Source organism: Aspergillus welwitschiae (assembly GCF_003344945.1).
Source record: "Aspergillus welwitschiae strain CBS 139.54b unplaced genomic scaffold BDQ94scaffold_3, whole genome shotgun sequence".
NCBI classification, from domain to species: Eukaryota; Fungi; Ascomycota; class Eurotiomycetes; order Eurotiales; family Aspergillaceae; genus Aspergillus; species Aspergillus welwitschiae.
In genome coordinates, this window is record NW_020798697.1 from 407,066 (window position 1) to 433,148 (window position 26,083).

Genomic DNA, 26,083 nt, shown 5'->3' on the forward strand with positions numbered 1-26,083 from the left:
TTGTTTATTGTTTCCTTGAACATCCCATAGGCAAATTGACTTTCCGTACTCTGCTATGCAAGTTGTAAAAGAAGATTTAGGTCACCTCAAGACCCTAACCCACCTTTCTCAAGAGGGTCAGCTGAGCACTGCAACTGTCACCCAAGGTCGTCCAAAGATTCGAGACCTAAATCAATAGTCACGAATCTCAGTTGTCTCAAGACCCTGCTTTAAAAACTAACTTGCCTAAGTCTCCAGGACCAGCACTAAACTTCACTTTTATCTCCCCTTCCCACTTCCCAATACCACTACCCCTCTTCCCCCCCTTGCAGATACTATATCTTCATGTCTCAAGTTGTAACCTACGCTCAGACATGGTTTCAAACTCAATGACTCCTCCCCTCCCCCTTCCCGCCCCTCTCCACTTTTTTTTTTGTCTCCGACTTCCCATCTACTATCTAGATAGTAGCATTTATTCTGGGGTAAGAATAAGTGCACTGATTTGTTGAATACTTGTGGTTATCTGTGAAGTCGTTCTATTTTATCATCGGCCTTAGTAATGCTGTTAGATGGTATTGTATTTTATAAGGGCTGTCATAGGATTTACCAGACATGGCAAGGACGAATAGTAATATTATTAGTAGTATTAGTAGAAGATTTACCTCAGCTAGCTAGCTAATCATAATACCCCGTCTCAAACATCTCATGTTCCCAACTTGCCAGGATGAAAGACGAAGTGCCGAAGAGGTTGTTGTATTCGATGGGTCTGGTGGTGTAGTACTTTGAGAATACAATTGCGTTAGCATTCATCCGAATCACAAAAGATTGGAGAAGAAGAAGAAGAAGAACAAGAAGAAGAAGAAGAAGAAGAAGAAGAAGGAATGCATACCTCAAAGGTGGGATCATACAATCCACAATCCCCAACAGTCCCATTGTACCCCAACGAGCCATCCGCCTCCTCCTTGACAAACTCGCTCACCAGATAGTTATAGCACTTATCGGCCGCATCAGTATATCCCACTCCATTGGGTGTCTTCCCCTGCAAATAGCCCAATCTGGCACCTTTCAACAATCCATACACAAACTGAGCTGATCCACTAGACTCGATATAGTTGCCCTCTTCCCCACCATGCAACATAACCTGCCACCAGCATCCAGTCTCCTCATCGGCATCGTTGATGATCGTGTTAGCGACATTCCAGTATTTCGTGTAGACGTCGTCGCGCTGCGTCTCGTTGAGGATGGCGCTGTTTTTGCCCGATCGTTCAAGTAGATCCACCAGCGTCATGAACCAGTTTCCGAGAGCGCGGTTCCAGACGTAGGAACTCGCGCCGGTGGTGGGGTCGGCCCAGGAGGCGGTCTTGCTGGAGTCGTAGCCGTGGAAGAGGAGGCCGCTGGAGTCGTCGTGGCAGTGGTCTTTGAATAGATCGAGGCTGAGCATTAGGGAGTCGGACAGGGTGGTGTTAGTGGGCTCGAAGTAGGTTTTCCACATGGAAATGAAGGAGCCGAGAGGGTAGAGGCCCTCAAGGACGCCCCAGTTGGGGTAGGCGTTGAAGTACCAGAAGGCGCCTGGATATTCATAAAATTAGTATGCTTCGGATTTTGAGTATGGGATTGAGTTGTTGGTATTGACGCGGGTGTTGTCCGACCTTCTGAGTCGCGGGTTCTTGCGTTGAAAGCATCGTGAAGGGTATCAAGGGCTTGTTTGTAAGTTTCATTTGGCGCGCGATCGTATCTAACAATATGGATGTCGGTTTGATTGTCTCTGAGGCCAGCCAGTTAAGTGATGAGATTGAATGACTTACTGGTGATACATAGGATCTCCCGCCGCAAACACAGTGAGCGGAGCATTCACATCAAACGAAACATTCAACACTGCCGGAAGAAGGCTTTCCGCGCCCTGCAGCGTGTAACTGTGCCAATCCACCTGGCCGCAAGAATCGGCATCGTAGTAATCCTTCAACCGGATGACGGTTGACTCAAACAGCCCGATCCGAGAGATATTCGGGTAGATATCATCTCCTGCTGCAAAGTCACCTAGAATGGCATCTCGTCGGGCAATGACGCTATCTGTCATCCAGGCCGAGTATGGACGGGTGTTTGGATCGCAGCTGATTCCCACCGCCGCGGCAGGCTGGGAATGCGACAGCAATCCCGTCAACAGGACGGCGGTGAAGGAGACGAAGGACTGGGTCATGGCGGCGTGGGGATGGGACCACTGGGAACGAGGGGACTGTGGCAGTACTGTTGAGCTGCCATCGTCTTAACCTTATGTATTCAGTTTGTCGAGGGGACTGGGGTGCGCCATGGTGGAGAGGGATAAGAGACTTCGGGAATGAGGAGGGAATAGTGAGATCCGCGGAGGGAGAGGATGGGCGGGCGTTCCTGGATAGTTCGATCGGGAAGAAAGGGATGGTGGAGATTGCATGGACAGATCGGTGAGCATCAGTTGGGGAGATCGTGCAGCAGCAGCCGACGAGTGACAACATTCATGGGTGAGACAGACAGCTTCCAACCCTCCCCTGACGTGGAATGTAAGCTGAGGGTTTCCAGCAGCAGCAAGGTACAAGCCAGACCGTCCAATTCGGCGTCAATGTGTTACAAGATAGTTTGGATCAATTGCACTTTTCATTTGCACGTTCAGGGCAATGCTGGCTCATTTCAACCAAAAAACAAACGTTCTACGTACAGATCGGGCATAGCAAATCATATCATGAATCAGTTCATCCCCTGGATAACGAACCTCCAGACCCTGTCGATGTCTCTCAATCAATCAATCTGGTATCTTCTCTCCCATTGATATTTCACTCCGCCCCAATCCATGCCTATTTGGATTCTGTTCAGCTTACACCGATCCAACGGTGGCTGAACCAGGAATCCAGGCGACACGACCAACCGTTCACGTTTAACCGCAAGAGCCATCCAACCCAGTCGCAGACATCGATACAAGGCGATCTAGTTTGGTATATCTTCGTCACAATGCAAAGAACCCAAAGAGAATCAGCATTGTATCTACCATCCATCAACCCGATTGGCATCCCAGGTCCGGACAACGGCTTGGGACACCGTTCCCAGTGTGGGGGAGGTCCGCAACCCCTTTCGCCCAAGTGCCTTTTGCGTCCTTGGGGAAGTATCGCACAGAACTCAGCCAGCTCCTTCCTGTGCAATCGTCTCGTCGTTCGAAACCGGCACCGGTGTGCCATGCAGCGCTGCCAGGCGTTCCTCTTCCTTCCTCTCGCGGATCCTCTCCGTCTCGCGCCGCAGAGCTTCCAGGTTCCATGCGCCATCGTCCTCTTCCTCGTCACTGCTCTCGTCGTCAGCACGCCAGTTGCCCTCCTCGAACAGTGTCCGTCCAGTGGTTTCCTTGGCCTTGCGGGCCTGCTCTTCGGCAGCCTTCTTGTCAAGACGCTCCTTCTTCCACTTGGCGAAGGTCTCGGGCGTTACGGGCGTCAGGTTGCCGGTCAGCTTGTGTCGCTCACTTTCCAGCCAGTCTTCGAGGGTCAAGGTGTTCAGTGGCGACTTGTCCATGAGAGCCTTCTCGGCGGCCTTCTGTTCCTTCGTCTTCAGAACGAATCTGTAGTCCATCAGCAACTGTAGTAAACATGGGTCAAGAGCTTAACGAGCAAAACATACCCAGGGGGCAAACTGTGCTTGTACATGCACTTGTCACCTCCATTAGGACAAGTCCAGAACCAACCGTACTTCTGGTTCTCGACAGCCTCGATGAAGTACTTGCAGACCTTATCCGTAGTCGTACGCGGGTTACCGTGCTTGCTGAGGATGACCTTGCGCAGCTTCTCCTCATCCCAGTCGTCAATCGTATCCTTCTTCTTGGCCTCTTCCTCGGCCGCCTTCACGTCTCGGGAATCGGTGTACAGATCCTTCTTGGCCGCCTTGCGCTCAACACTCGCGTCGTGACTGAACTTGCACTTGCGACCCTTCTCACAGTTACCCTGCTTGTAGAAAACGCAAAGCACAGTCTTCGGATCCACACCGAAGGGAACCTTCTGAACCTGCACGGGCTTGAACAGCTCCAAGGCCTCCTTCTTGGCCTGCTCGGCGGCCTTCTTCTCGGCCTCTCTGCGGGCCTTCTCGGCTTCCTTCTTCTTTGCATCGGCGTTCTTGTTGGATGCCGCTTGGGCCTGTAGCTGAGCAATCTGTTTCTTGGCCGAGCCACCCTTTTTCTGTATAGAGAAATACCGGTCAGTGGGCTTGTACTTTTTTCTCGGGAGTCGATGATGGATGGTTGAGGGAGTGGTATGCGGGTCTAGAAGGGCTCGTTACATACGTTCTTCATGCCAAAGGTCTGTACAAAATCGTAGATTAGCATTTAGTCGACAATATCGATTGATAGAGTGGCATTCGAACCTTATCCTCGACCGTGGCCTTCTTCTTCTTAGGCTCATTCTGCTGCTTCTTGGGAGGCATCTTGGCGGATTTCTGTAGATTTGCACTCCTCTAATATGTATAAAGAAATGAAGTTTCAAAAGATAGCGATGAAATTCTATGCCGGATATATAACTTTTGCGCGCCGATACGATGAGGGAAAGCCTCCCACAGAAATCCAAAGTCGAGGGAGGGGGAAAGAAAGGGAAGAAGAAAAGATGCGCCGCAAAAGGGAAGAAAACCGCAACGAAAAATCACCAAAGGAGGGGTCGACCTGACGTCCCGACGGAGTAGGTCAAGAACTCTGACGACACCTCGGCTGTCTTTCTGATGGGGAGGGGAAAGAAGATGGGGGAATATTAAAGATTGTCTAGATGAGGAGGAAGGGAGAGAGAGAGGTCAATCCGTGAGGAGGTGCAAGGTTTCCTCCACACTTTTCACGGTGTGGGTTTGCCAGTGTGGCGGAACAACTTCACATAATCGGCCTCTCCGCCAATCGAGTTGGATTCTCCTCGTTCCTCTCCTCTCGCCGTCCCGACCAAACTCCTCACCAGACAGGTTCTTGTCCTTTGCGCATATTCTGTTCGCCAGACGTGAACTCGATAGTCTGGTTCAATTGGCGCTAATTTCTGGGCTTTTAATCACGCGACAGACACGCACTGCAAACTACTCTGTACAGATGGTGGTGGTGTTACTACACTGTCCGGTCGCAAGTCTTCGTTTCTCGGTCGGACTCTCAGCATCTCTTCTACGCATGGATCGCAGTCCAGGAATGGGCCATTTGAGGAAAAGAGAAATCCTTGCTAGTCATTTCGTCATTTCAGTACCAATAAGAGGAAATAGTTAAGAATTCCTTTTCCGTTTCCCTTCGCCTCTCGAGGCAGGCCAGAAACCTGTCCAAGTGCGCCAGGTCGCTCCAAACCATGAACCGTGATCATCAGCGGTATAGTATAGGTGAAAGAAAAACAATGAGCAAAGAAAAGCTCAAAGGTTACAGGATTCGTCGCTCGGCATTATTTGCTTTTTTTGATTACTTGCTTGCGTAGTAGTCGTTGCCTATCTCAGTAGAAGGGCATAGCATTTAGGAAACCTCCTGGATCTTGGAAGACTTGGCACCCTCGGCCTCGCCCTCCTCAAGCTCGGGCATTTCCTCCTCCTGGTAAGGGTGTCAGTGACTGAATGTCTTGATTAATCGGTTGGTTTTGGTGGACAACGTACCTCTTCTTCCTCTCCAGCAGCACCGGCATCACCGCCGAGACCGGCACCAAGCTTGGAGAAGTCAATGTTAGAGAGACCACCCTCTCCTCCAAGGCCTTCGAAACCACCGAAGTTGTTTGCGTAGTCGTCCTCGTTCACCTCGTCTTGCTCATCCTCATCAACCCACTGCCTCGTAGTCAGCTCACTCTGTTTCCTAAGAATATGCAAACTAGAACCGGTATCGTACCTTGTCGAAGTCGGTCTTCAAGAAGTGAATCTTCTGGGTGGTCTTCAGCAGACGGGGCCAGTACTCTGCCTTGAGCTCCTTCTTGCGCAGCACCAGCTCGACCTCACGGTCAGTGTGGTTGACCTTGCTGTTCTCGGGGTCGATCTCGGCAAACAGATCCAAGGAGACGTGGTATTTTACGCCCTTCTTGGAGTCGCCTGTGAAAGTGACACTGGTAGGCTTGATGTCGATAGTTGCGGCAGGACGGGCAACATCGGCAGCCTTGATGCTAACGTAGAGGTAGTTGCGTTCGGCATCCGAGTCCGAAGAGCGCTGAGCCCATGTGACTAGTGAAATACCCTTGTCAGTATCTCATGCCGGGAGAGATGAATGTGTGCATGGAAATATAGGCAGGGCGATAATATTGGGAACAATAAGGCCATGGTATGGCATGACAACTCCCCGGTAGCCGAAACCTCCCAGCACGAAAACCCAGAGCGGGGAAGGAAATGAGGGACAAGAGGGGGGAGTAAACTCACCTTCGGGGTGGACCTGGGGGAGTTCGGGCATGATGATGGTAGACAGCAGATAGGATGGATTTGAGTAGAGAGACGGGGAGGTAGCAATCTCGTCAAAAACGAAATAAGGGAGGTAATGGGGAAAGGATGATGTCGGGAGGGCTAGGCGGACAGTGAAGTTGCAGCAGCAGGCGGGTTGCTCTTAGCTGCTGATCGCCGGCGAGTCACTAGTGATGAATGCTAGAAAGTACTGGAACTCTCCCGCCGCCAGTTTGTTCTGTTTGCGACCTCTCAGTGCCTGAGGCTCAAAACCGCCCAGCGACGTCACTGCCCGCGTCCGTATCTGGCTGACTCAGCCGCCGAGTGGAACAGCCAGACATCCACTCCATCCGTCCATCTTGGAGCCCAGGCACCGCAGCAGCCAGCAGCCATGCAATAGTCCACATCCTGGTTGGTGCGCCTCTTCGACACGTTCTCTGGCAGCTGGTCTTATTTGCTGTATTTTTTTATATTGTCAGAAGATCAACTATCACGCTCCTCAACGCAGAAGTGTGGGGGAAAGACCTTTGACCACCTCCAATCCACACCCCACCGTATTACCAAAGTCACTCCAGATTTGACCGATCCAGCACCCTGACAACATCTCACTCGACCGTTCCCGCTTCAAGCCAAAGTAGACTTTTACAGCTATAGATATCGAACTGTGAAATCGTATTTCTCTTGCGCCATTCACCATGGAGACCCTCAAAGCAGTCTTTTTCGGCCCGGATCCTCAAACACAGGCAAGTGCCGATTTTGTCCAGCCACAATGTCTGGCGCTTCTGACCGTGATTGCTGTCTCTAGATGAGAAAATGTAACCAGCTCATCCGCGCCAATACCCGACAGTTGGATCGTGACATCGCACAACTGAAGACTCTGGAAAGCAAGACACGGCAATACATTATGAATTCGTCGAAGCGGGCCCAACGCAATCCCTCCCAGGCCAAGCAGGCCAACATGGAGGCCAAGACCTTTGCACGAGAGCTTGTTCGCATTCGCAAGCAGTCTACCCGGTTACATACCAGTCGTGCGCAACTGCAGAGCGTTCAGATGCAGGTCAATGAGGCCTTTTCGGTTCGGAAGATTCAGGGCAGCTTGAAGAAATCGACGGGGATTATGAAGGACGTCAATACATTGGTCCGGATGCCCGAGCTGAATGCCACGATGCGTCAGCTTTCGACGGAACTGGTGCGGGCCGGGATCATCGAGGAGATGGTCGATGACGCCATTCCTAACAACGAGTTACTGGAGGAAGAGGAAGAGGAAGCAGAGGAGGAGGTCGACAAGGTCCTGCAGGAGATCCTCCATGGCAAGTTGTCTCAGGTCGAAGGGGTCCAGCCCGAGAAGCCATTGGAAGAGGCTCCGGAGCCAGAGGACGAGTTCGCGGATCAAGAAGCGACACTAGAGCAGATGCGAGGACGGCTCGAAGCCTTGAAGAGCTGAGGAACAATGAAGACGTTTGCGTGCATCTGCATCTTCGGGCCTATGTGACAATGGATAATGAGTCACAATATGCCGTTGAATATGGGTTGCTTTCCTTTCATGTTGTGAACGGCGTTTGGGTAGGATGGCGGGCGTCTTTGGGATGATCTTAAGTATCGAATGAGCTCATTTCGTCCTAATGTTGACTACGGGACTGGCCTTAACTGGAAACCTTGAGCGGATTGAGCTGTTTCTGTTGATTTAAAGAATTTCCCCGATAATATCCCTGCTCGTAAATATATATGATCATGTTTCCTTCTACGCAATTTTGGGCTGGCACTGGGCTTGATTGCTTCAGTTGAGTCTTTGGGCAGCAGGGACTCTTGGCGCAGCGGAAGGTTACAGATCACCGCGAGCTTATTGAGTCTGGACTCATGTGTCGAAATGAATATACGAGATTAGATTGCATAGCTAGGTAGCGTTGTTACATTAGCTTGAAGTAAGCTGGACTGTAGTTGAAGCCATGATCTGCTTGGGCACCGGCCTGAAAGGAACCAGGCTGTATTGTTTGCAGTGTTGGCCCGATGGGCCCGATGGGGACTAGCGCGGTGGGCAGGGTGGCTCAGCCTTTTTGGGAAGAAGATCCGGCTGACGAACTGAGAGGGAACTGAACCTCCCGCCTTTCCCTTTTGCTTATCTTCTCCATCCCTCTTCCGTTTCCCTTCCTTTCATCCTCCATCCATCCTCTCTATTCCCAACATTTCCATCAACCCACGTTGCAGCTTTTATCTCCACACGCTGCAATCCATATCTAGCACGACATTTTCGCTTCCTGCCCGTCGTCCAGATTAATCTGCCAGCTTCTGGACACCGTTACCTCCAGAAACAACCCCGTTCCAGCGTCGCGATTCTCCGTGGCGCAACACCTGTAACACTCAACACTCTCGTGAAACCTTCATCAACTACCGACACCCAACTCCTCCACGTTCTATACTCCGCTTCTCACTATGTCTGCCAAGTTGGACAAGTCTCTCGACGAGATCCTCGTCAGCCGTCGCCAGGGCGCTCGCCGTCGCGCTCGCCGCTCGGCTCCCAACAAGGCTGCCAACGCTCCTGTCCCAGTCGGAGGTGTGAAGAAGACCACCAAGGCTGCCAAGGCGCCCGGAAAGGCTGTTCAGAATGGACACCCGGTCTCTACGGAGAGCAAAATCATGGTCAGCGGCTTGGTGAGTACCCGTTATCTCTGCTCTATGATAAATGAACCGTTACTAACGTTTTCAGCCTTCCGATGTGAATGAGGCCAATATCAAGGTATGTTGATCGAAAGGCCTTGGCCTTGGGTTTCTATCGCCATTTTTTCTTCTCGAAACCTTCGAGGCGCAACGGCTTTCGCGCGCGTTTCGATCCTTGCCACGTTATCTATATATATTTTATATCACCGTCATGGATTCTTGGTCTTCAGCATAGGCAGCAAACTCCATTGAAATCTTCGCATGCGGTAATTGCACGCTGGCACCCTGCGAGTCCGCCGAAGTTGGAGTTCTGCCGTAGTCTTGCGAAAGGCGTGTTAGCTCGGGCGGATCTTCCAGCCATCCGCCTTTGAAGCCACGCAGCAGACTGTGCCACAGATGATTGTTGAAACATACCATCTTTGAAACCAATCCGATTGGCTACACCCGTACAAAGTCCCACGTTTCGAGGTGTCGGGCATCAGCGAGCGCATCAGCCTACCAGCAGTGACCGACTAGTTCGGCAGGTGATCAACTGTCAAGCATTATGCTACCGGCGGTCGGTATGGGAAATGTTTCAGTGTCGGGCAGGAAAGACGCATCTTCCCATATCACCTCCGTAAGACAAATCGTGTCTTGTTCTCCCTATCATGGGCTGCTAGAGAGGTTCTAGGGAAACAGAACCATGGATTTGCCGCACACGTAGTCTTCGTGTTGTCTGTCCCCGGGCGAAGGTCGCTGGCATACACAGCCCGTAGCTTTTGAGGCCAGCTCCTTGTCTGGTTGCGAAAAGGTCGATGACGATTGCTGAGTGGGTTAGTTGGAGGGGGGACACACGATACTGTGAAGGCTTTTGAGGGAGTTCATCGTTGTGGTTCTTGGGATAAATGCTAGCAGCTCTGTGCTCTAGATATGACAGTGTCTCGGTGTTCTGGAATGAACCGCCATGCACTGATTACTACTAACCGCCGCTGTGTGCTCGCTGGTGCTCTTTGGTATCGCGTTTGAAGCCGGTGTCACGCGTTCTTCGATGTTTTGGCTCTTCGGAATTCCTTGCGCCTTCTGCATTCTGTTGGCTCGACATACTAATTTGGTCTCCTGGTATAGGAATACTTCACAAAGTCAGCAGGTCCTGTCAAGCGAGTCATGCTCACCTACAACCAAAACGGCACGAGCCGTGGTATCGCCTCGATCGTGTTCAGCAAGCCCGATACAGCTGCCAAGGCTGCTAAGGACTTGAATGGACTCCTTGTTGATGGCAGACCCATGAAGGTGAGCTTTTCACTAACCAAACACTATTCTTACGTATGGACACTAACAAATACTAGATTGAGGTTGTCGTCGACGCCTCCCACGCTCCTGAGGTCTCTGCCCCCAAGCCTCTGGGCGAGCGCGTTGCGTAAGTGTCCTCTTCCATTGTCTTATACTGGGGAATCATGACTAACCGCGATGAAGACAAACCAAGCCCCAACCGAAGCCCGCTACCGCTACCAAGGCTGCTGCTGGTGCCAAGGGCCGCAAGGGCCGTGCTCGTCGCCCTAACGGCCGTGGTAACCGACCTAAGCCCAAGACTGTGGAGGAGCTTGATGCTGAGATGGTTGATTACTTCTCTACCACTAACGAGAATGCTGGCCCTGCGGAGGGCAATGCCCAAGCAAACGGTGCTGCCCCCCAGCAGCCTGCCGCTACCGGCGGCGAAGACCTCGGAATGGCGGAGATCTCCGTAAGTTTTGTCAACGAGTTGTTGTGCGAACCAGAGCTAATAAACTATTTAGTAAATGTCCCATCTTACGTTTGACTCTACACGACCGCGTGAGTCAATTGTATCGACTGCGAAGGGCCAGGCTTTGACCGGCCACTCGGCCAATCTTTACGCACTCTGGGTCTGCCGGTTGGATTCGAGTTTCAAGCTTTCGTTATTTCATCATTGCTCTTCGGATATGTCTTTCTAGTGTGCCCGGTTCCTTTTTTTCTTTTTTCTCTCATAATGTTGTCAGTGCTACTCGGATATCGTTGGTGGGATGGGGAAAGCCATGTAACTAATATACTTGCTCAATCAAAAACAGCAAGCACATGTGTTCATTGTAATAGTAGGCGATTGTTGCAGACGTATTGGGCAGGTTAATCATAAATTGTGTATGTTTGCTCCCTGAAGATAAATTACCGCCCATTTGCTACAACATCACGGTAACATATAAACATGACTGCATCACTATGTCAGGAACCTCTCGTAAAATTGTTTCCCAACCAACACATCAACCACTTACCGCAATTACTAACAGTCCAGCTCTATCACTTGATATGTAAGGATGAAAAATCATTTATTGGATAGTAATGGTTCATACCATGGCGATCACCACGGCAATCTTCAATTCATAAATACATACAATTCCCGCCCACGAGCAACGAAACAATCATGACTAGTACAACCACATCAACTCCACGTCCCATTCGCTGGCCCGAAATACCCAACCTCAGGCATAGACTTATACGCGACGCCCTCCCCATCCGCCGTATTGACATAGACCGTATTTCCCCACCAATCGGGGAACACAGCCCCGGGGTACGAAATACAGAAGAAGATAACTATACCACTAAGCGCAAGACCCGTGTCCAGCGCGGCAGCAAGGATATAGTTGTATTTCTTCCACCAAGCGAAGAAGCGCTTTTTGATGAAGTGGTTAAAGGCGAAGTTCACGAGGGCCCAGCTGGAGTAATTGATGCCGGTGGCGGGGGGGACATTGTATGTTCCGACGAAGATGAGCGGCCAGTTGATGTATTTCCAGAATTGTTTGCGGGTGTACTTGTAGAGGAAGTAGGTGATGATGGGGGCGATGGCGCCGATCCAGAAGAAGTGTAGGAGGGAGGAGTAGATGCGGCCGACGGAGTAGAGACGACGGGGGCCCACGAGGCCCCAGATGACGGAGGAGGAGTAGACGGTTCGGCCGTTGGGACAGGTGAAGCCGTCGGATTGGTCCGAGGAGCAGATGTCTTGGATGTGGCCCAGCATCCAGATGGTGACGCCGGCTTGGGTGAGGGCGCCGAGGATGGTGGCGAGGCCTTGGGCCATGAAGAGGGTGCGAGGGGGGATTTTGAGGTAGTGGCCTAGTTTCATGTCCATGGCGAAGTAGACGCCTTGGCCGACGACGTCGGTGCTGAGGATCTTGAAGATCATGTTGGCCAGGGGCTTGCCTTCGAACATGTAGCCGCCAATGAATTCGGCCAGGACGTTGAGTTGGTTGGCGTCGACGTTGGTGATGCCTTGGATGATACCGCAGGGGACCATGTAGATGGCGGGGATGATGAGGCCAAGGAAGACGCCGTAGACAGGGAGCTTGGTGTGGTAGACCTCGACCATGACGATGGCGATGGCGGTGATGATGGCGATGATGGCGGCGTACCAGTACCATGGGGTCTTTTTGTAGGATCTCATGAGACGGGCATGAATGTCGAGCTTGTTTTTGCCTTTTAGTGCGGCCCAGACTTCTTTGCCGTGCCAGACGCCGATGTGGGTTAGAACGGCGGTGATTGAGGCGAAGGACAGGCCGTAGACGAATGCGTATGTAGCTGGTAAGTATGGGGGCGAATATTGTCTGTAGGCATCGACGTCCAGGGTGTTGTCGGCACTGATGACACGGGCTGTGTCGTAGACCGTGCCGGTCCGGTCATAGACGTCGGCAGTCATAAGGGGGAGATAGGCTGTGAACCATGTGTTGGAGTAGTAGATTCCTGGAACGACAATCCAGAAGAACAGGGCGAATCCGGCAAAGACGTTGATCGCGGCCCATGAAGGTGACAGCAGGGGGTTCGTGTTGTAGGCAACCTGACTCCAATCGAATGTGATAGGACTTAGTCCCAAGCCAGTCTGCATTCCGAACAACTGATTTACGACAACATTGCGGGGAGCGATCCAGCAAATCCACGTAAAGTACGAGAGGGCAGTGAACATCAACCCTGGGAAGAAATACCACACAAAACCACCTGCAGTGACGTAAAGGAAGAACCGCAGACGGGAAATCTTCCAGCCATTGGCGACGGTGTTTGCGCGTGAATGGAGCGTCTCCAGCATGGCACAGTTAGAAAGGACTTGGGGCCAGATGATCCTTGCTGGCTCAACTAGCCACGGTGCAGCCAGGCCAGCGACTCCAAATCCCAACAATTGTGCGCAAAGGACCACGAGGACAGAAAAGCCGGCTGAGAGACCGAAATTGTAGAACCTGGCGCTCGACGCCTGGATGATATTGGTGGAATCTGCGCTTCCATAGCCGAAAGATACGTTGCTCATGATGACTATGAGAGCATGCTCTTTGATATTGAAATGGCGATCTGGGTTGAGGGTGAACGATCCAAGCCGTCCAAGGCTTATAGTCCATAGAGGCAAGACCTTAGCCAGGAAGACGCCACACGGATAGGCCAGTAGCTCTGCTACCAATGACACGATATGAACCGACGGATATCGAAGCGAGAAGAATTGATTGATTCCCGATCCAACAATGGTGAAGATGAACCCAAGCACCCACATGCGGAATGTGTTGACGGGCAGACCTGGGTCGTCCGTCTCAGGGACGACCGCGCGTACTAGGCGTGTCACCCATTAGAGGGGTCAGTGTGTATATGAAAGGCCGCATACCTTCTGGGAAAGGCGAATGCTCTGATTCATAGTCAAAGTCATTTTGCTCCTTCTCTTGTTCAGAAAGGTCAAATTCCGGTTGTATTTCGTCGAATCTGCCTTGTTGAATCTCGACATCCGCGCTAACTTGCGGGGATTTGAATGATTTCTCATTCATCTCTTTGGCAGCCATCTCCGCGGTAGACGAGTGTCACAATGACTGTGAAGCCCAGTGATTGAGGGCGGGATACCGCCGACATCGCAGGAGGCCATAACCCCTCCTTTTAAGAGGAGGCCGATCAAGAGAAAGCTTGAGTGCTTATCGCCACGCGTGGTGACTTGGAGCACCTGAGCGTCGTTAGCGTCTGGGCAGCTGTAACAAGGCCGATAAGAAGCATGTCGGCCAGGCCTATCTTGATAACGGCCGAGGTACCCTGCAATCAAACCCCCGGGATGCGGAGAAGCTGGCCTCGTGAATCGTAATGTTACACAGGTAAGGCGACCTCTGAAGAATCCGAGACATCTTCAGAATATGCGAATCGTCTAATGTGATGAATTTCTGTCACATCGAACAGTTGATTTCTTTAAGGAATCCCTTGCTTTGCTATATTCTGAGCAGTTTAGAGTCGATGATTTAGATAAGGCGTGCATTGCTTCCGATTGGGGAGCCAAGCCGATAGCGTTATCGCATTTGCGATGCCAAGTTTGGCGGGGGCGAAACCGCGATAGTGTGAATGCAAGACGGCTGGTAATCTAGAGCCTAGATTCTTCTTGACCATTGGAAGTGATGCCCTTCCTTACCACCGTGGGGCGTCAGTGGAGCCAATTCTCTAGCCCTATCTTGACGATGAATCCTTCTGCTTATTGGCGGTCTTTCCGACTGGCTGGCTGCAGTAGTAGCGAAGGAAGAGCTCGATAGGGTGATGTTCAAGTCCATCAAAGTCTAGCACTTTCGTGTACTGGATAACGACCCGTTTTCCATCATGGTGTACTTGTAAGATTCGTCCTTGCTTTCGATTCAAGTATGATATAGCCAGGATCTGACTCGTCAGTCAGACATTCGACCGGACTGAGAACAAAAGGGTTGCAAATGACTCACTGGCATTAGGGAATGCGGCCGGTAGCAGTCCAGCCCTATGCGGACAGCCATAACTCTCATAATGGCTTTCACTTCCGCTACCGTGAGACCTTTCTTTCTGTCAACTTGGATGTTCTGACGGATATCGCAGACGGCGTGGGGTACTTCATGCTCCAGATCCTCTAAAATGCGCAGGATTTGCCAGCGCTCGGTAGATAGCTTCTCGGCGAGTTCGAGGCCTGGTTGCTGCTTCCACTTGCCCTTGCTAGTGGCTCTGTATTCTGCATGTTAGTTGAACAAATGGATATTTGGAAGATTCATACGGACTTACCCGCACTCTCGAAGAGTGGTCAGGCTGTCCAAGCAGAAACCTTTGCGTACGGAGGTTGCATATTTCTCTCGAAAGAGATCGAGGATAAGTGGATAATGCATAAGAGCGACTGTGCTTGGGCATGGCATTGCACGTCCTGCATAGCCTAAACTATTTTCATGTGGGGTATTCTTGTTTGACTGCTTCGATAGGCACGTCCGTATTGTGTCAGTGGGTAAGGGAGAGAAAAAGCACGGTCTAAACTTGATTATATCTTTGCTGCTTATGTTGACTTCAGACGCGTCGATCTTCAGCTTCAGTAATTGCCATGGCCTTAAATATCCAGCCGAGTATTCTTCGATCCTAGCGTGGGTTGCGAGAATCTTGTCTTGCGTTCTCTGACGCTTCGCTTCTTGTGAGAGGTGAAAGTGGAATGCATGCATCTTCTTGTCCCTTGACAGTCTGGAGAGGGAGAGGTTGAGGCTTTCAAGTGGAGAACGAGTCCGTTGATGCATATTGCAGGAGGCTGAAATGAACGAATCAAGTGTTATAATGTGTCCGATATTGGAATAGTGGAGAATGAGATTGGAACTTACGAGTTGTAGGAAGTCGGACGGGACTAATCAAGTGGTATGATGTATGGCCGGTGTCCTTTAGTGAAGCTGGCACTACGCCACCATTACGATAACAATGTCAGCACTTCCAGGTCTGAAGGTGCAGTCATGAGCCTTCCAGTTCTTGGATGTTCACGACACTCTGAAACTTCGCTTGATGGCAATATAGGAATCGCCGGCAAGATGTAGTGAAGTCTCTCCTACTGTAAGTCTAGCAACTTTATCTCCCCTGAGTGAGGTTGGGCAATAATCCTGTGGACCAGCGCACCATGTTGTATTCTGTTTCAGCTGTTGCTGACAGATGATGGGAAATGAGCTCATGGAAGAGGATTATGGGAGTGGTGTGATATTTGTCGCGTAGCCGCAGCGAATTACTCGGGGATGCTGGTATGTAGGAACTCAACAAAGAAACACATCAAGCAGAAAGACGGAAGAGTATAAAGACGGGTTTTGACTTCTGTATGGTTCCACCATAGCAAAGCTGCGAAACTCTTTTCGAGACTGGTTGTGTGATGCGGTGTCAAGGCAGAGCTGCTGCTTGGTGGGCAGATCCAGGGGAAGTAAGTATCTTCCCCAAGGAGCAGGTGACCGGAGTAGAACCACCACCGCTCCTCAGGTGAGCTTTGATGGGTTGCTTCACTCCTGAAACAACTTTTGTCTACTCACATTTTTTCGAATCCAGATATCTGTATAGTGTCTCTGCTAGTTTAGATTCCGGTCTACACAATTCTACTGTACGGCTTGATGACTCTATTTTCAGGCCCAGTTCTTCGCTTTGATAGTGGTGTGACTTCAAAGCTTGACTTGTAAAACGGCATATACTTCATAACACTCTTTTGATAGAGCGCTTCAGCGGAGGATACACTACATTAAAGGTATAAAATCGCTTGGCCACGATTTGATCGGCCAGGTACTGCAGCGTTGAAGAGGTGGTAAGAGAGTGCGTGCGTCAATCAAGCATACCATGCGGTGATATCACCTACGCCGTACTATAATGTTGAATCTGATAAACACTTGACTTTGTCAAAGTCGTACAATTCATACTCTATGGGATGGAATTGCAGGCTTCCATCCATACGAGAGCAGCTTCGCTGGTTCACAAGAGCAGTGTTGAAGAACGGTGACAAACTATACTGCATCATGACAAGCAGACAGAGCGGATGTATCAGATCATTCTTCATCCTGGCGGAATCACAGATGAACGGAGAGAGGGTCTTCACTGGCTATCTTCTCAAGAGCAGTAAGGGCACCGTGTTCTTCAGGTCCAGTGTAGGTCACCCTAGTTTGAGTGTTGTCATAGATTGTATTGTGATTCCATTGAGTGATGAGCGAGGTGCTCTAGAGTCATTTAGCGAGAATACCGAAGGACTGAAGGGGCAAACTCACTTTCGAACCTGTGTTCACCTCCCAAAACAGATTTACCTCTTGAAGACGATGCAATTCACGCTTTAAGTTGCGCAAAAATCTCAGCCAATAGTTATATCTGAAGATAATGTTCTCCATAGTCAGGACCCGCAAAGAATGGCAATACTGCTTTAACTTTGGCTCAAGCATGCGATGGCCCATGCCTGTAACATTGCGTAGTCTGATCACCTCAGGTTCTCCTGTGTTAAAATACCTACCCCAGAAGACATCAAGAACGACATTTTCTGCATAGGCTTTTCAAGGTCAAGTGAGACCTCATTTACTCCATCGGGTGTATATAGCGGATGTAGTAGTCTCTCACACAAGCGACGACTACTTGCTATGTTTGCGTTAAGATTGAGTGATATGTGGTTAATTCTTGAACATCCAAATTTAAAACGAGACAGCTCAGCGGGGCCATAGGACGGTATTCTCTCGAGACCACCACGTAGAAGTGAGGCTACGTTATCTGTCCTGAAATCTAAGGTGAGCGATTCCAAAGAGTTTTGAGTCTCACAGAATGCGGATAGCACTGAGTGAGTCAAGTCAATAGCCCCCATCCATGCTAGTTCATAGTCAGTATGCTTAATTTCCACTGCAGAAATTCGGAGAGTGCGGCATTTTTTGAGTTTTTTGAGGGCTTCTCGCAAGTCTTTTGAGGCTTGTGACTTCAGAGGGGACGACGGGAGAACGCGATAACCAAGACCCAGAGGTCCTTCGGAAGAACTGCAAATTGCCAATTCTCTGATACCCGAGGCTTGTTTTGCGGTGAGCCTCATCAACTGCTGCACATGGCGCCGGGAAAGGTCCGTACTGATTGTACGAAGGTCGATATTGTTGAGCTGGACGGCACACACTCGATAAAGCGTTCGGCAGGTGAGACGCAAGGGGCGAAGGTCAAGATAACCGAGGTATGAGACGATCAGATAATATACCTCAATTGGGGGTTGGTAAAACTTGTTTGCATCATGGGAAATCTGGGCCGTGACACAGGGGATACAGAACTGCAGAATTAGAGGAAAGGGACATGGCTGTATGTAACCGATGCGTAGTACTACTGGCATGGTTACCTCATGATGAGTTCCTAAATCAAGGTGACGAATGGATGACTTCCAGATGATTATGCACGTCAGATTTAGAATGATGATCCTTCTGGGTCAACCAAGACGGATGGTGTATTATTCATTGATTCATATAATCTATCATTTTCCATTCTGGCTTGCAAGCCAGGCTTCGTGGGCCTTCTTCTGGCGCTCCCAATCTTTCCGGAGCTTCTTGCTCTTACTCTTGGCGAGAGGCTCTCCCGCCGCATCTTTCGTGGGAATGCCGTCTTCGTCCCAGGCGCTGTATTCGCTGGTGCGGAACATTTCCACGGGATTAAGCTTTCCTTTCTCGAGCCGTTCCTGGGCAAGCTTCTCTTGCTTCTCTTTCTCTTGCTGCTTCAGCAAGGCTTTACGAGCTTGTTCCTCGCGGGCCTGCAGCATATCCTTGGTGACAGGACGGACGAGTGCGGGCTTGTTTTCGCGGTCTTCCAAGTAAATGCCCAGGTTAAAGAGATCGACATTACGCAAACGATCGCAGAGAGAAAGTATGTCCTTGGATGCCTGCTTGGTATCGTCCAAGCTGAGCGAGGCCAATTGAGAAGTGAAATTGTCCAGGACTTGGGAATAGGGCTTGTCAGAATCGGACACAGTTGCTTCCTTGGTGGCAGAGGTGGCGACGATATCCTTCACCTGCTCGGCGGTGATGGGAGTTCCGGACATGGCAGCTTGGCGCAGAGTGTCACGCATGGCGGACAGTGGGTATAGGAAACGCTTGGCTGCTTCCGGAATGTCAGTGCCTTCCCAGCCGATGCCACAGCTGTCAGGAGAGGCAGCGCCATTCAAGCCAAAGATAGTGACAATCTGGGTGACCCATGTGCCCATGGATTCAACCACCTTGAGATCCAAGGTTTGACTGTCAAGGGCGTTGAACGTCGTGACCAACTCAGAGATGGCGGCCATGACCTTGGGGGTATCAAAGGAGTCACAGAAGTATTCATGGACCTTTTCTTGTGTAGATTTGAGGGCCTGTGATAAGGTCTCGGATGAAGAAGTCGGCGCCTCATCGGAAGAACGGAAGCTGGAGGGGTCCTTCGCCTTGACGAAGAAGTTATTGAGCTTCTCTTCCCAGGAAGAGGCATTCTTGATGAGATCATCGGTGATCTCGACACCATCACGCCATCCACCAAGCAAGAAGACGATTCTCAAGCTGCGAGGAGTGTAGTCACCGCGCTCGAGAGCGTCCTTGACGGTAGTGAAGTTCTTCAAGGATTTCGACATTTTGGAACCCTGGATGGACAGATGGCCCATGTGCAAGAAGTAGTTGACCCACTGCTGCTTATGCTCGCACCAGTAGGCTTCACTCTGCGCAAGCTCGTTGTCGTGATGAGGGAATGCAAGGTCAATGCCACCGGAGTGGATATCAATCTGACTACCAAGGCAGCTCGATGCCATTGCCGAGCACTCGATGTGCCAGCCTGGCCGTCCTTGACCCCACTTGCTTGACCAGCTGGGCTCTCCCGGACGAGATGCCTTCCAGAGGGCAAAATCATCTGAAGACTTCTTCTCGGTTGCCCGCGACAGCGCACCCTCACCGTCCCTTAGCAGAGGTTGGTTGTTGCGGTTCCAAGGCTCAAGTCGCGCATAGTGGTTACCAGCTTCTTCGAATGCCTTGATGTCGAAGTAGACGGAGCCATCGGAGGTGACATAGCCAAACTGGTTCGCGACGATCTTTTCGACGAAGTCGGCAATCTGCTGGCCGTATTCCGTGACTCTGGTCACAGCATCAGGGTCGAGGACGTTCAGATCCCGCATATCCCTCATGAAGTGGTCTTCGTACTTCTTCGTCAATTTCGTGAAGATCTCATGTGCATCGCCAGGAATTGTAGACCCCTCCGTCACATCAAGATAGAAGCAGAAGACATCCTGAGCGGCATCGTAGAAAGCCTTGCTGGATGCAGCATCGATGCCCGAGAGCTTCTGAGCGGCTTCCGCAATCGCCGACGTCGTGGCTGTCACGGTCTTGATGTGCATCTTGATCTTGACCTCCGCATCACCGGGCTTTTTGTCTGCCTCCAGAGCCCCTCCCTGAAGCACAACCCCATAGACCTTCTGGGCTTCTGCGACAAAGTTCTCCGGCTCGGTATCGGGATCGATCAGGGGAAGGTTCTTCTTGATGTAGGCGCTGTATGCTTTGCGGGCGGTTTCGAGAACGTCGGGCGTAACGGTGGGGTGCTCAGCGATGTACTTGTTGAACAGGTGCTGTTGTCTACCACGCAGGATGATCTTGGAGCCAGAGTCAACACTCGAGAGCTATTGTCACCGGCGGGGTAGTGACACATACCTTGTCATCGACATCGGTGATGTTCATGACAAACTCCACGTCGAACTTGAAGTAATCCCTGAGAATTCGACGCAGGATATCGGTACTGACATAGTTCCTGGCGTGGCCCAGATGCGCATCGTCGTAGACTGTCGGACCGCAAGCGTACCACTTAACTTTCCGGCCTTTGGGGTCCAATGGCACAAAGGGCGTCTTGGATCTGGTGAGGGAGTTCCATACTTTGAGGGGCGGCAGACGAGTGTCGGGATGAGCAGGCGGTTGCTGCCAGGGAGGCTGTTGGCGACTCTCCATGATGGCCGAACGAGAGAACCGGCGTGAAAAGAGCGACCGGCAAACGAGGGGTAATCGTGGTGGTGGCATAAAGTGTCTGGATGGTTACCCACCAGTTTTTCAGCAAATTATACGACTTCCTGGAATGTCTGCCACCGATTGGCTTCACCGCCGTCATCCCCGCTTTGGGGCTGGGTCTCGTGACTGGCCATGACTCATTCAGGTACATGCCATGATTGGTTTAGTCTGATGCCATCTATTGTTTTGGCATGCAATCAATCTATACAACATACTCGATGACAGTGGTATACAGACTGAGATACACGGACTGGTGATACAATCAAAATCATTCAGAATGGAGATACTCCATATACTCCCAACACCTTTCCAACATCCGCATCTCGCTCCCCTTTCACCACCGTCGCCACCCTCTCCCCTCCATCAGATGGCTCTGCAGCATTTCGTCGTCGAAGAGATTCAGGATCACCGGTGAGGTTCGTGGCACACAACCCTGGATCTGCTCCAAACACTTTGAAACCTTCATCCTTGAGACGGCACATGTACAAGACCATCATCATATTCAGTGCAGCCTTGCTGGCTCGATACTCAGTGGCACTGGCTATGTGGAAGGGAGATGAGGGGTCTGCCGCACGACTAATGGAGCCTGTGCTCGAAGAGACAAATACGAGACGCTTCTCAGAGGAGTTTCGAAGCAGGTCGAGAAATGCTTCTGTCGTGCTGAGTGCTCCGACCACATTTACATCCAGAATCTGGCGCATTGCCTCCCGACTTGGCGGATGCTTCATCGAGCTCATCGCAGCATTGTTGACCAGGACATCGAGCCGTCCATACTGGGCTTTTATCTGGGCAGCAGCATCATCCACAGACTGGTCGTCTGTCACGTCGATCTGAATCGACGAGACGCTGCCTTTGATACCGGGGACGGCCCCCAAGGTTTTGGCGGCTTCTTCACCCTTGGCTGGGTCTCGCGAGCCTAAGATGACATGGTAATTGTCGGAGAGAATCAGGTTCTTGGCTGTCTCAAACCCGATGCCCTGGTTTGCCCCTGGAGTTGTTAGATGAAGCTAATTGTCAAGGTGGGGGGAGTACCAGTGATTAGGACCAGCTTTTGCTCAGCAGCCATAGTGAAGTACAGACTAATAGATGTTTCTGCAGGCTGAGGGTGCTCTATGAGTGGTTGCAACTACAGCCATCTTCAACACTATATACTGCGCCGTTCGGAAATATCGAGCCTTAACTCCGTTCCATCAGGAATGCCCATAACTCCGATAACACCGCGTTCAATATTGAAGGATTTTGGAATACTGGACAGCTGAACAGCTGCCTGCTCAAACATTAATACCACTATGAACGGATAGTGAAATTAGGCTGCGTCAAAGCAAATATCGAGTCTCAAAACATGGATCGGCATGCTTGAAGATTACCATACTGCTTCAAGATAGTTGCCTTAGCAGGAACTGGCTACCAGTCATGCCAGTCACACCAGTCGTACTCTACAGCAGCCCGGAGATCTCAAACCAATGGGGATGCTAAGGCAAGTAACCTACTATGTGGCCTGCATCAAAGCTCCTGATTGCGGTACCTGGCATTACAGCGCATATGCTCGAAATCAACCATGCCAGTCATACAGCAATCAACATGCTGGCAGTGTCGGGCAGACAGTGTAATTATGATAGGAAGTGATGTTGAAATCAGATTCATGACAGGACTGACCACTTCAAGGCCTTTGACGAGGACAGTCCGCACGGAGGATAAACCAAACATAATCCACTAATGTATACCAATAGATATGAACGAACTAGCACCTGCACTAGTCATGCTTGAGGCTCTACTCTAGCGCATTGCTACTATTCTCAAAACAGATGGTAGTTATCGGGTCAGATCCACATGTGCACGGAGCTGCATATCGCGTTGAAGCTCCATACTACAGTTGAGAAGTGAGATCTTACTATTACTAGACATGCTCCACCTTCGTGGATCAGTGCCTGTGCAGCATCTTAATATATTAATCTGTTTATCAATATAGATTCTCTGATGCCCCAATCTAGTACTCTCCCTTCATAATCTGAAGACCTATCAGTACTATATGAGACTTAATTCATACCGTAATGTTCGAGGTATGCCCGTCTCATTGTGACAGTATCCCAACCTCTCTGAATGCACTCTATATCCTTTCAAGGAGACAGATGCTATATAGAATGCGAATACCGTCGTAACAGCCTTGATTTCCCTTGAGACCTGTACAACTACATCTCCCAACAGTAACTACCCAAACTAAGCTAAAACAGAGCTTTCACTAGAGTATACAATAAAACTCTTTCAAATACCCTAGCTGCCTCAAAGTCCTATTAATATATACCTCCGTACGAAGTACAAGACTACTCCAAGCAACACCATCAAAGCCCGAAATCATACACAAAGATAATCGCACACCGCTCCGCCGCCACCAGCATCGAAGAACAAAAGAACAAAAGAACAAACCCACCCACCCACCACCCCCACCGAGTCTAGATCTAGACCCATACCTCAATCATAAGTCCCTCCGCATCAACCAACATCAATCCCGATAAAGAAATCAAAAGGAACGAAGAAACAAAACAAGAAAGAAAAGTAGAAAGAGTTCAATAAGCGATGCAACCATCCACCAAGTACCAGCAAACAAGAAACGAAACACAACAGGAATGAATTCTTAGTACTTCTTTCACCGCTAAACCCCAACCTCATCCTCCAGCAAGGATAACACAATATACAGAAGTAGCTAGTAAGCAAGTAGTCTAGGTAAGGATATCAATTCCCATTCTAGTTGCCAACTACGTAAGTAGCCGGCCGTTGACCGGCTACACACACCGACCCGTGGGATATCTAACTTGTCAATCATTCTTTTCTTTTTCCCTGTTTTTTGGTTAATTCAACGGCCACGGAAAGTCTAAAGTAAGGAAGCCATATCAAGATAATTTCCTAAATAGTGGTGGATATTCTATCCGCCGCGCGCGGGGATACTTGAGGAAGATAACTAAGTACTACGTAACTCAACGCCATCCCACTAAGGTATATATCTCCCCAAAACCTGCTATTTTCCAGATCCCACTCGAATAGGAATTTATCCCCACACCCACACTACTTTTATTTATTACTTTGTACACAAAGAAAAAGAGATAATCCTTAGACAGGGTAATCAGTAACCAATCCTCTCCCCTCGTGCCGATCACACCAAGTACAACCATACAAGGAATCATTTTCTCACCGCCAGTTCACGGCCCCCTCTCCGGTAGTTAGTAGCGGAACGGAAGGGAAAAAGAACAGGGAAGGGAAGGATAAACGGTAAACGGTTGCCGTGACACACACACACACACACACACAGAGTAAATCTCACATGCAATTAGCCGATGAAATGAGGAAACCTTCTGGAACGAGGGGATCCTTGTACTATTCTCCTGATAAAAAGGGTGAATATATCCTTAGCTAAGATAAGCTGGAGGAATGAGGATTGATAGGTATCTATCTAATTGGTGGGATTATTTATCATCGGATATTGTCCGTCAGTTAGCTTTCATCCTCTTCCTCATCTTTGATCCTTCATTATTAATCCATTCCCTTAGTAGTGAACTACTTACTACTATTATTATTATTATGTGGTACCGACATCTTCCGATATATTATCCTTACTATGGATACTTCGTAATGAAGGTTAAGGGAATATATCCCTATCCCACATACACGTGGACATCCCACCATATAAAACAACTTACCAACAAGTAAGATAAAAATATATTATGCCGAATCACCGACCGGCGCGGCGCAACAAGCGCTTCCTGAATATTTATCATCCACCCATCCATCCATCCATTCCTATAATCCATCAGGATCTTGAAGTAAGTAAATAGCATGTGTCATGAAATCCCGTGTTAACCGATCTACCCGGTCAGACAGACAGACAGGTACATACATACACCCCACTTGTTTCAAGGGTATGTACCTCATAGCTTATCATGAATGGGTAGTAGATGGAGATGGATGGATAATGGAACGATGGAATGTTCGTTAGGCGCCACGCTTACTTACTTACTATCTACTCCTTATTTACTTGGGTACCCAACCAACTAATCAACCAACCAACCATTGCACCATCGCAGTGTTGCAGCGGTGTCATATCCGAGACAATCTGAATAATAATATCAAAAATCATATTTTCAAGTGTCAGAGATAAATAATAAACCAATAATAATAATTATCATTATTATTATTTTTATCCAGGTTAAGCAGTAAGTTGGGTAATGATAATTTCTAATCCACCCTCTGTGTGGAAACGTTCCAGAACGAACGGGCTTACTTACCTCACCACTTACTGGATTGCTAATTACCCCTCCCGTGTGATGTGGGATGTTATTATTGTGATTTCAGTTATGTTTGTTGATGACGGGGATGTCCGGTTGTACGATAAGGCGATGTATGTACATGTGTATAGTGTGCTTATCTAGTATCCTTCATCAGTGAGTCATTCATTGTTTGCCATAGTTAGTAGACTATGCGATCGAGCCGGAAATGGCTATTTGAGGAATTAAGAATATTCTAGGAAATATACACACAAAATGCTGTGTCACCATCCTATTTTAGAGTGGGTTACATGGCCGATGGACGGTGAGTAGTTTGTGGCTGTTCGGATAGGTATCTTGTGCGAGGGGCATGATATTGTTAATTCCAAGTGAGGTGGCTACTTGGTATATTCACGGTGTAAAAATGTCGAATCTGATTATGTGGCTAAATTTATCCTACTGTGTATGGTGGACGATTAGTGAATATAACCGAGATAGTAAACATGAAGATTACAGTCACAGTCACTATATCCTATCCGCCCTTGGCGGCGGATTCGCCACCCCGAGGTAGTAGCAGCAGCAGCAGCTGTAGTGGCTGTCAAAGATGATCGGTGTCAAGCGACGTGCCAGAACATGGGGTAAATGTGGATAAACCCATGTCAACGTGTCTATCATCATCATCGTCATCATCCCCAATAATCCCCGACCACCACCATCGACATCATACCCGATGAAACCCTAGCATCATTCCAACAAGGCTGAAAGCGTTACGAGGTATCAGCAAACAGAATCAGTGAGAGAATGATGGGTTCAACGCGGCTCTGCAATGAGGCTCCAATGATACGAATCCTACTCATCCTACTCAGTGTAACGCGAGGGATTACCTGCTGACCCGTACGGCCTTCCCCATCTGGGGACTGCAATCCGCGGCGTCTCCGCGTGTCCGTGTAGATGATCGAGAGTGAAACGTCAGCGCAAGCACTGCCCGCCCGCACGTTGCACCGTCCAACCTCACCTTCGTAACCCAGAATAAGTATAATGGCCTTTGTCTACAGACCCCCGCCCGTGTAGGACGACGCCTGT

The 26,083-nt window shown here is 49.8% G+C and overlaps 11 protein-coding genes across 11 annotated transcripts; 3 read left to right on the plus strand and 8 right to left on the minus strand.

Moving 5' to 3' along the window:
* Positions 1–654: 654 nt before the first annotated feature.
* Positions 655–2,176, minus strand: BDQ94DRAFT_166162 (Six-hairpin glycosidase-like protein; the record flags this gene model as incomplete). Its single annotated transcript, XM_026770478.1, has 4 exons — positions 655–759; positions 869–1,548; positions 1,629–1,714; positions 1,785–2,176. 4 exons carry the CDS (start codon positions 2,174–2,176, stop codon positions 655–657), a joined length of 1,263 nt encoding a protein of 420 aa, XP_026630946.1.
* Positions 2,177–2,556: 380 nt separating this feature from the next.
* BDQ94DRAFT_135313 (translation machinery-associated protein TMA46) lies at positions 2,557–4,778 on the minus strand. The gene is made up of 4 exons (XM_026764640.1): positions 4,348–4,778; positions 4,268–4,285; positions 3,613–4,163; positions 2,557–3,553 (listed from the first exon to the last, which is right to left on the minus strand). Exons 1-4 carry the CDS (start codon positions 4,405–4,407, stop codon positions 3,124–3,126), a joined length of 1,059 nt encoding a protein of 352 aa, XP_026630947.1. The 5' UTR covers positions 4,408–4,778; the 3' UTR covers positions 2,557–3,123.
* A 384-nt stretch (positions 4,779–5,162) lies between these two features.
* wos2 (Hsp90 cochaperone SBA1) lies at positions 5,163–6,502 on the minus strand. Its single transcript, XM_026764641.1, has 4 exons — positions 6,328–6,502; positions 5,810–6,135; positions 5,584–5,748; positions 5,163–5,521 (listed from the first exon to the last, which is right to left on the minus strand). The coding sequence occupies exons 1-4, from the start codon at positions 6,356–6,358 to the stop codon at positions 5,447–5,449; spliced, it is 597 nt and encodes a 198-aa protein (XP_026630948.1). The 5' UTR covers positions 6,359–6,502; the 3' UTR covers positions 5,163–5,446.
* Positions 6,503–6,702: 200 nt separating this feature from the next.
* BDQ94DRAFT_135318 (ESCRT-III subunit protein VPS24) lies at positions 6,703–8,278 on the plus strand. The gene is made up of 2 exons (XM_026764642.1): positions 6,703–7,088; positions 7,151–8,278. The coding sequence occupies exons 1-2, from the start codon at positions 7,041–7,043 to the stop codon at positions 7,787–7,789; spliced, it is 687 nt and encodes a 228-aa protein (XP_026630949.1). The 5' UTR covers positions 6,703–7,040; the 3' UTR covers positions 7,790–8,278.
* A 198-nt stretch (positions 8,279–8,476) lies between these two features.
* On the plus strand, positions 8,477–10,986 carry BDQ94DRAFT_71477 (putative RNA annealing protein Yra1). Its single transcript, XM_026776377.1, has 6 exons — positions 8,477–8,994; positions 9,050–9,079; positions 10,105–10,269; positions 10,326–10,396; positions 10,453–10,720; positions 10,773–10,986. The coding sequence occupies exons 1-6, from the start codon at positions 8,776–8,778 to the stop codon at positions 10,773–10,775; spliced, it is 756 nt and encodes a 251-aa protein (XP_026630950.1). The 5' UTR covers positions 8,477–8,775; the 3' UTR covers positions 10,776–10,986.
* Positions 10,987–11,162: 176 nt separating this feature from the next.
* Positions 11,163–13,829, minus strand: optD (small oligopeptide transporter, OPT family). The gene is made up of 2 exons (XM_026764643.1): positions 11,265–13,829; positions 11,163–11,201 (listed from the first exon to the last, which is right to left on the minus strand). Exon 1 carries the CDS (start codon positions 13,517–13,519, stop codon positions 11,432–11,434), a length of 2,088 nt encoding a protein of 695 aa, XP_026630951.1. The 5' UTR covers positions 13,520–13,829; the 3' UTR covers positions 11,163–11,201; positions 11,265–11,431.
* Positions 13,830–14,376: 547 nt separating this feature from the next.
* On the minus strand, positions 14,377–15,661 carry BDQ94DRAFT_71499 (uncharacterized protein). Its single transcript, XM_026776378.1, has 3 exons — positions 15,016–15,661; positions 14,706–14,958; positions 14,377–14,646 (listed from the first exon to the last, which is right to left on the minus strand). Exons 1-3 carry the CDS (start codon positions 15,507–15,509, stop codon positions 14,443–14,445), a joined length of 951 nt encoding a protein of 316 aa, XP_026630952.1. The 5' UTR covers positions 15,510–15,661; the 3' UTR covers positions 14,377–14,442.
* A 2,553-nt stretch (positions 15,662–18,214) lies between these two features.
* Positions 18,215–20,687, minus strand: BDQ94DRAFT_166169 (cysteine--tRNA ligase; the record flags this gene model as incomplete). The annotated part of the gene is made up of 2 exons (XM_026770479.1): positions 18,215–20,338; positions 20,397–20,687. 2 exons carry the CDS (start codon positions 20,685–20,687, stop codon positions 18,215–18,217), a joined length of 2,415 nt encoding a protein of 804 aa, XP_026630953.1.
* Positions 20,688–20,951: 264 nt separating this feature from the next.
* BDQ94DRAFT_135327 (uncharacterized protein) lies at positions 20,952–21,523 on the minus strand. The gene has a single exon (XM_026764644.1). It carries the CDS (start codon positions 21,479–21,481, stop codon positions 21,017–21,019), a length of 465 nt encoding a protein of 154 aa, XP_026630954.1. The 5' UTR covers positions 21,482–21,523; the 3' UTR covers positions 20,952–21,016.
* Positions 21,524–22,740: 1,217 nt separating this feature from the next.
* Positions 22,741–23,655, minus strand: BDQ94DRAFT_135328 (uncharacterized protein). Its single transcript, XM_026764645.1, has one exon. The coding sequence runs from the start codon at positions 23,409–23,411 to the stop codon at positions 23,235–23,237; it is 177 nt and encodes a 58-aa protein (XP_026630955.1). The 5' UTR covers positions 23,412–23,655; the 3' UTR covers positions 22,741–23,234.
* A 310-nt stretch (positions 23,656–23,965) lies between these two features.
* Positions 23,966–24,846, plus strand: BDQ94DRAFT_135330 (uncharacterized protein). The gene is made up of 2 exons (XM_026764646.1): positions 23,966–24,559; positions 24,614–24,846. Exon 1 carries the CDS (start codon positions 24,168–24,170, stop codon positions 24,444–24,446), a length of 279 nt encoding a protein of 92 aa, XP_026630956.1. The 5' UTR covers positions 23,966–24,167; the 3' UTR covers positions 24,447–24,559; positions 24,614–24,846.
* The last annotated feature ends 1,237 nt before the right edge of the window (positions 24,847–26,083 follow it).

Excerpts from the sequence above, each read along its gene's own strand:
- BDQ94DRAFT_135313 (XM_026764640.1), bottom strand. The coding sequence starts at position 4,407 with ATGCCTCCCAAGAAGCAGCAGAATGAGCCTAAGAAGAAGAAGGCCACG. Across the intron at positions 3,554-3,612 it reads AAGCACAGTTTGCCCCCTGG|ATTCGTTCTGAAGACGAAGG; the intron begins GTATGTTTTGCT and ends GATGGACTACAG.
- wos2 (XM_026764641.1), bottom strand. The coding sequence starts at position 6,358 with ATGCCCGAACTCCCCCAGGTCCACCCCGAAG. Across the intron at positions 5,749-5,809 it reads TGAAGACCGACTTCGACAAG|TGGGTTGATGAGGATGAGCA; the intron begins GTACGATACCGG and ends ACTACGAGGCAG. Across the intron at positions 5,522-5,583 it reads CTGCTGGAGAGGAAGAAGAG|GAGGAGGAAATGCCCGAGCT; the intron begins GTACGTTGTCCA and ends CACCCTTACCAG.
- BDQ94DRAFT_135318 (XM_026764642.1), top strand. The coding sequence starts at position 7,041 with ATGGAGACCCTCAAAGCAGTCTTTTTCGGCCCGGATCCTCAAACACAG. Across the intron at positions 7,089-7,150 it reads GCCCGGATCCTCAAACACAG|ATGAGAAAATGTAACCAGCT; the intron begins GCAAGTGCCGAT and ends TGCTGTCTCTAG.
- BDQ94DRAFT_71477 (XM_026776377.1), top strand. The coding sequence starts at position 8,776 with ATGTCTGCCAAGTTGGACAAGTCTCTCGACGAGATCCTCGTCAGCCGT. Across the intron at positions 9,080-10,104 it reads TGAATGAGGCCAATATCAAG|GAATACTTCACAAAGTCAGC; the intron begins GTATGTTGATCG and ends CTCCTGGTATAG. Across the intron at positions 10,397-10,452 it reads CCTCTGGGCGAGCGCGTTGC|ACAAACCAAGCCCCAACCGA; the intron begins GTAAGTGTCCTC and ends ACCGCGATGAAG.
- optD (XM_026764643.1), bottom strand. The coding sequence starts at position 13,519 with ATGTGGGTGCTTGGGTTCATCTTCACCATTGTTGGATCGGGAATCAAT.
- BDQ94DRAFT_71499 (XM_026776378.1), bottom strand. The coding sequence starts at position 15,509 with ATGCATCAACGGACTCGTTCTCCACTTGAAAGCCTCAACCTCTCCCTC. Across the intron at positions 14,959-15,015 it reads ACCACTCTTCGAGAGTGCGG|AGCCACTAGCAAGGGCAAGT; the intron begins GTAAGTCCGTAT and ends TGCAGAATACAG. Across the intron at positions 14,647-14,705 it reads GGCCGCATTCCCTAATGCCA|ATCCTGGCTATATCATACTT; the intron begins GTGAGTCATTTG and ends CTGACGAGTCAG.
- BDQ94DRAFT_135327 (XM_026764644.1), bottom strand. The coding sequence starts at position 21,481 with ATGAGCTCGATGAAGCATCCGCCAAGTCGGGAGGCAATGCGCCAGATT.
- BDQ94DRAFT_135328 (XM_026764645.1), bottom strand. The coding sequence starts at position 23,411 with ATGAGGTTGGGGTTTAGCGGTGAAAGAAGTACTAAGAATTCATTCCTG.
- BDQ94DRAFT_135330 (XM_026764646.1), top strand. The coding sequence starts at position 24,168 with ATGAGGATTGATAGGTATCTATCTAATTGGTGGGATTATTTATCATCG.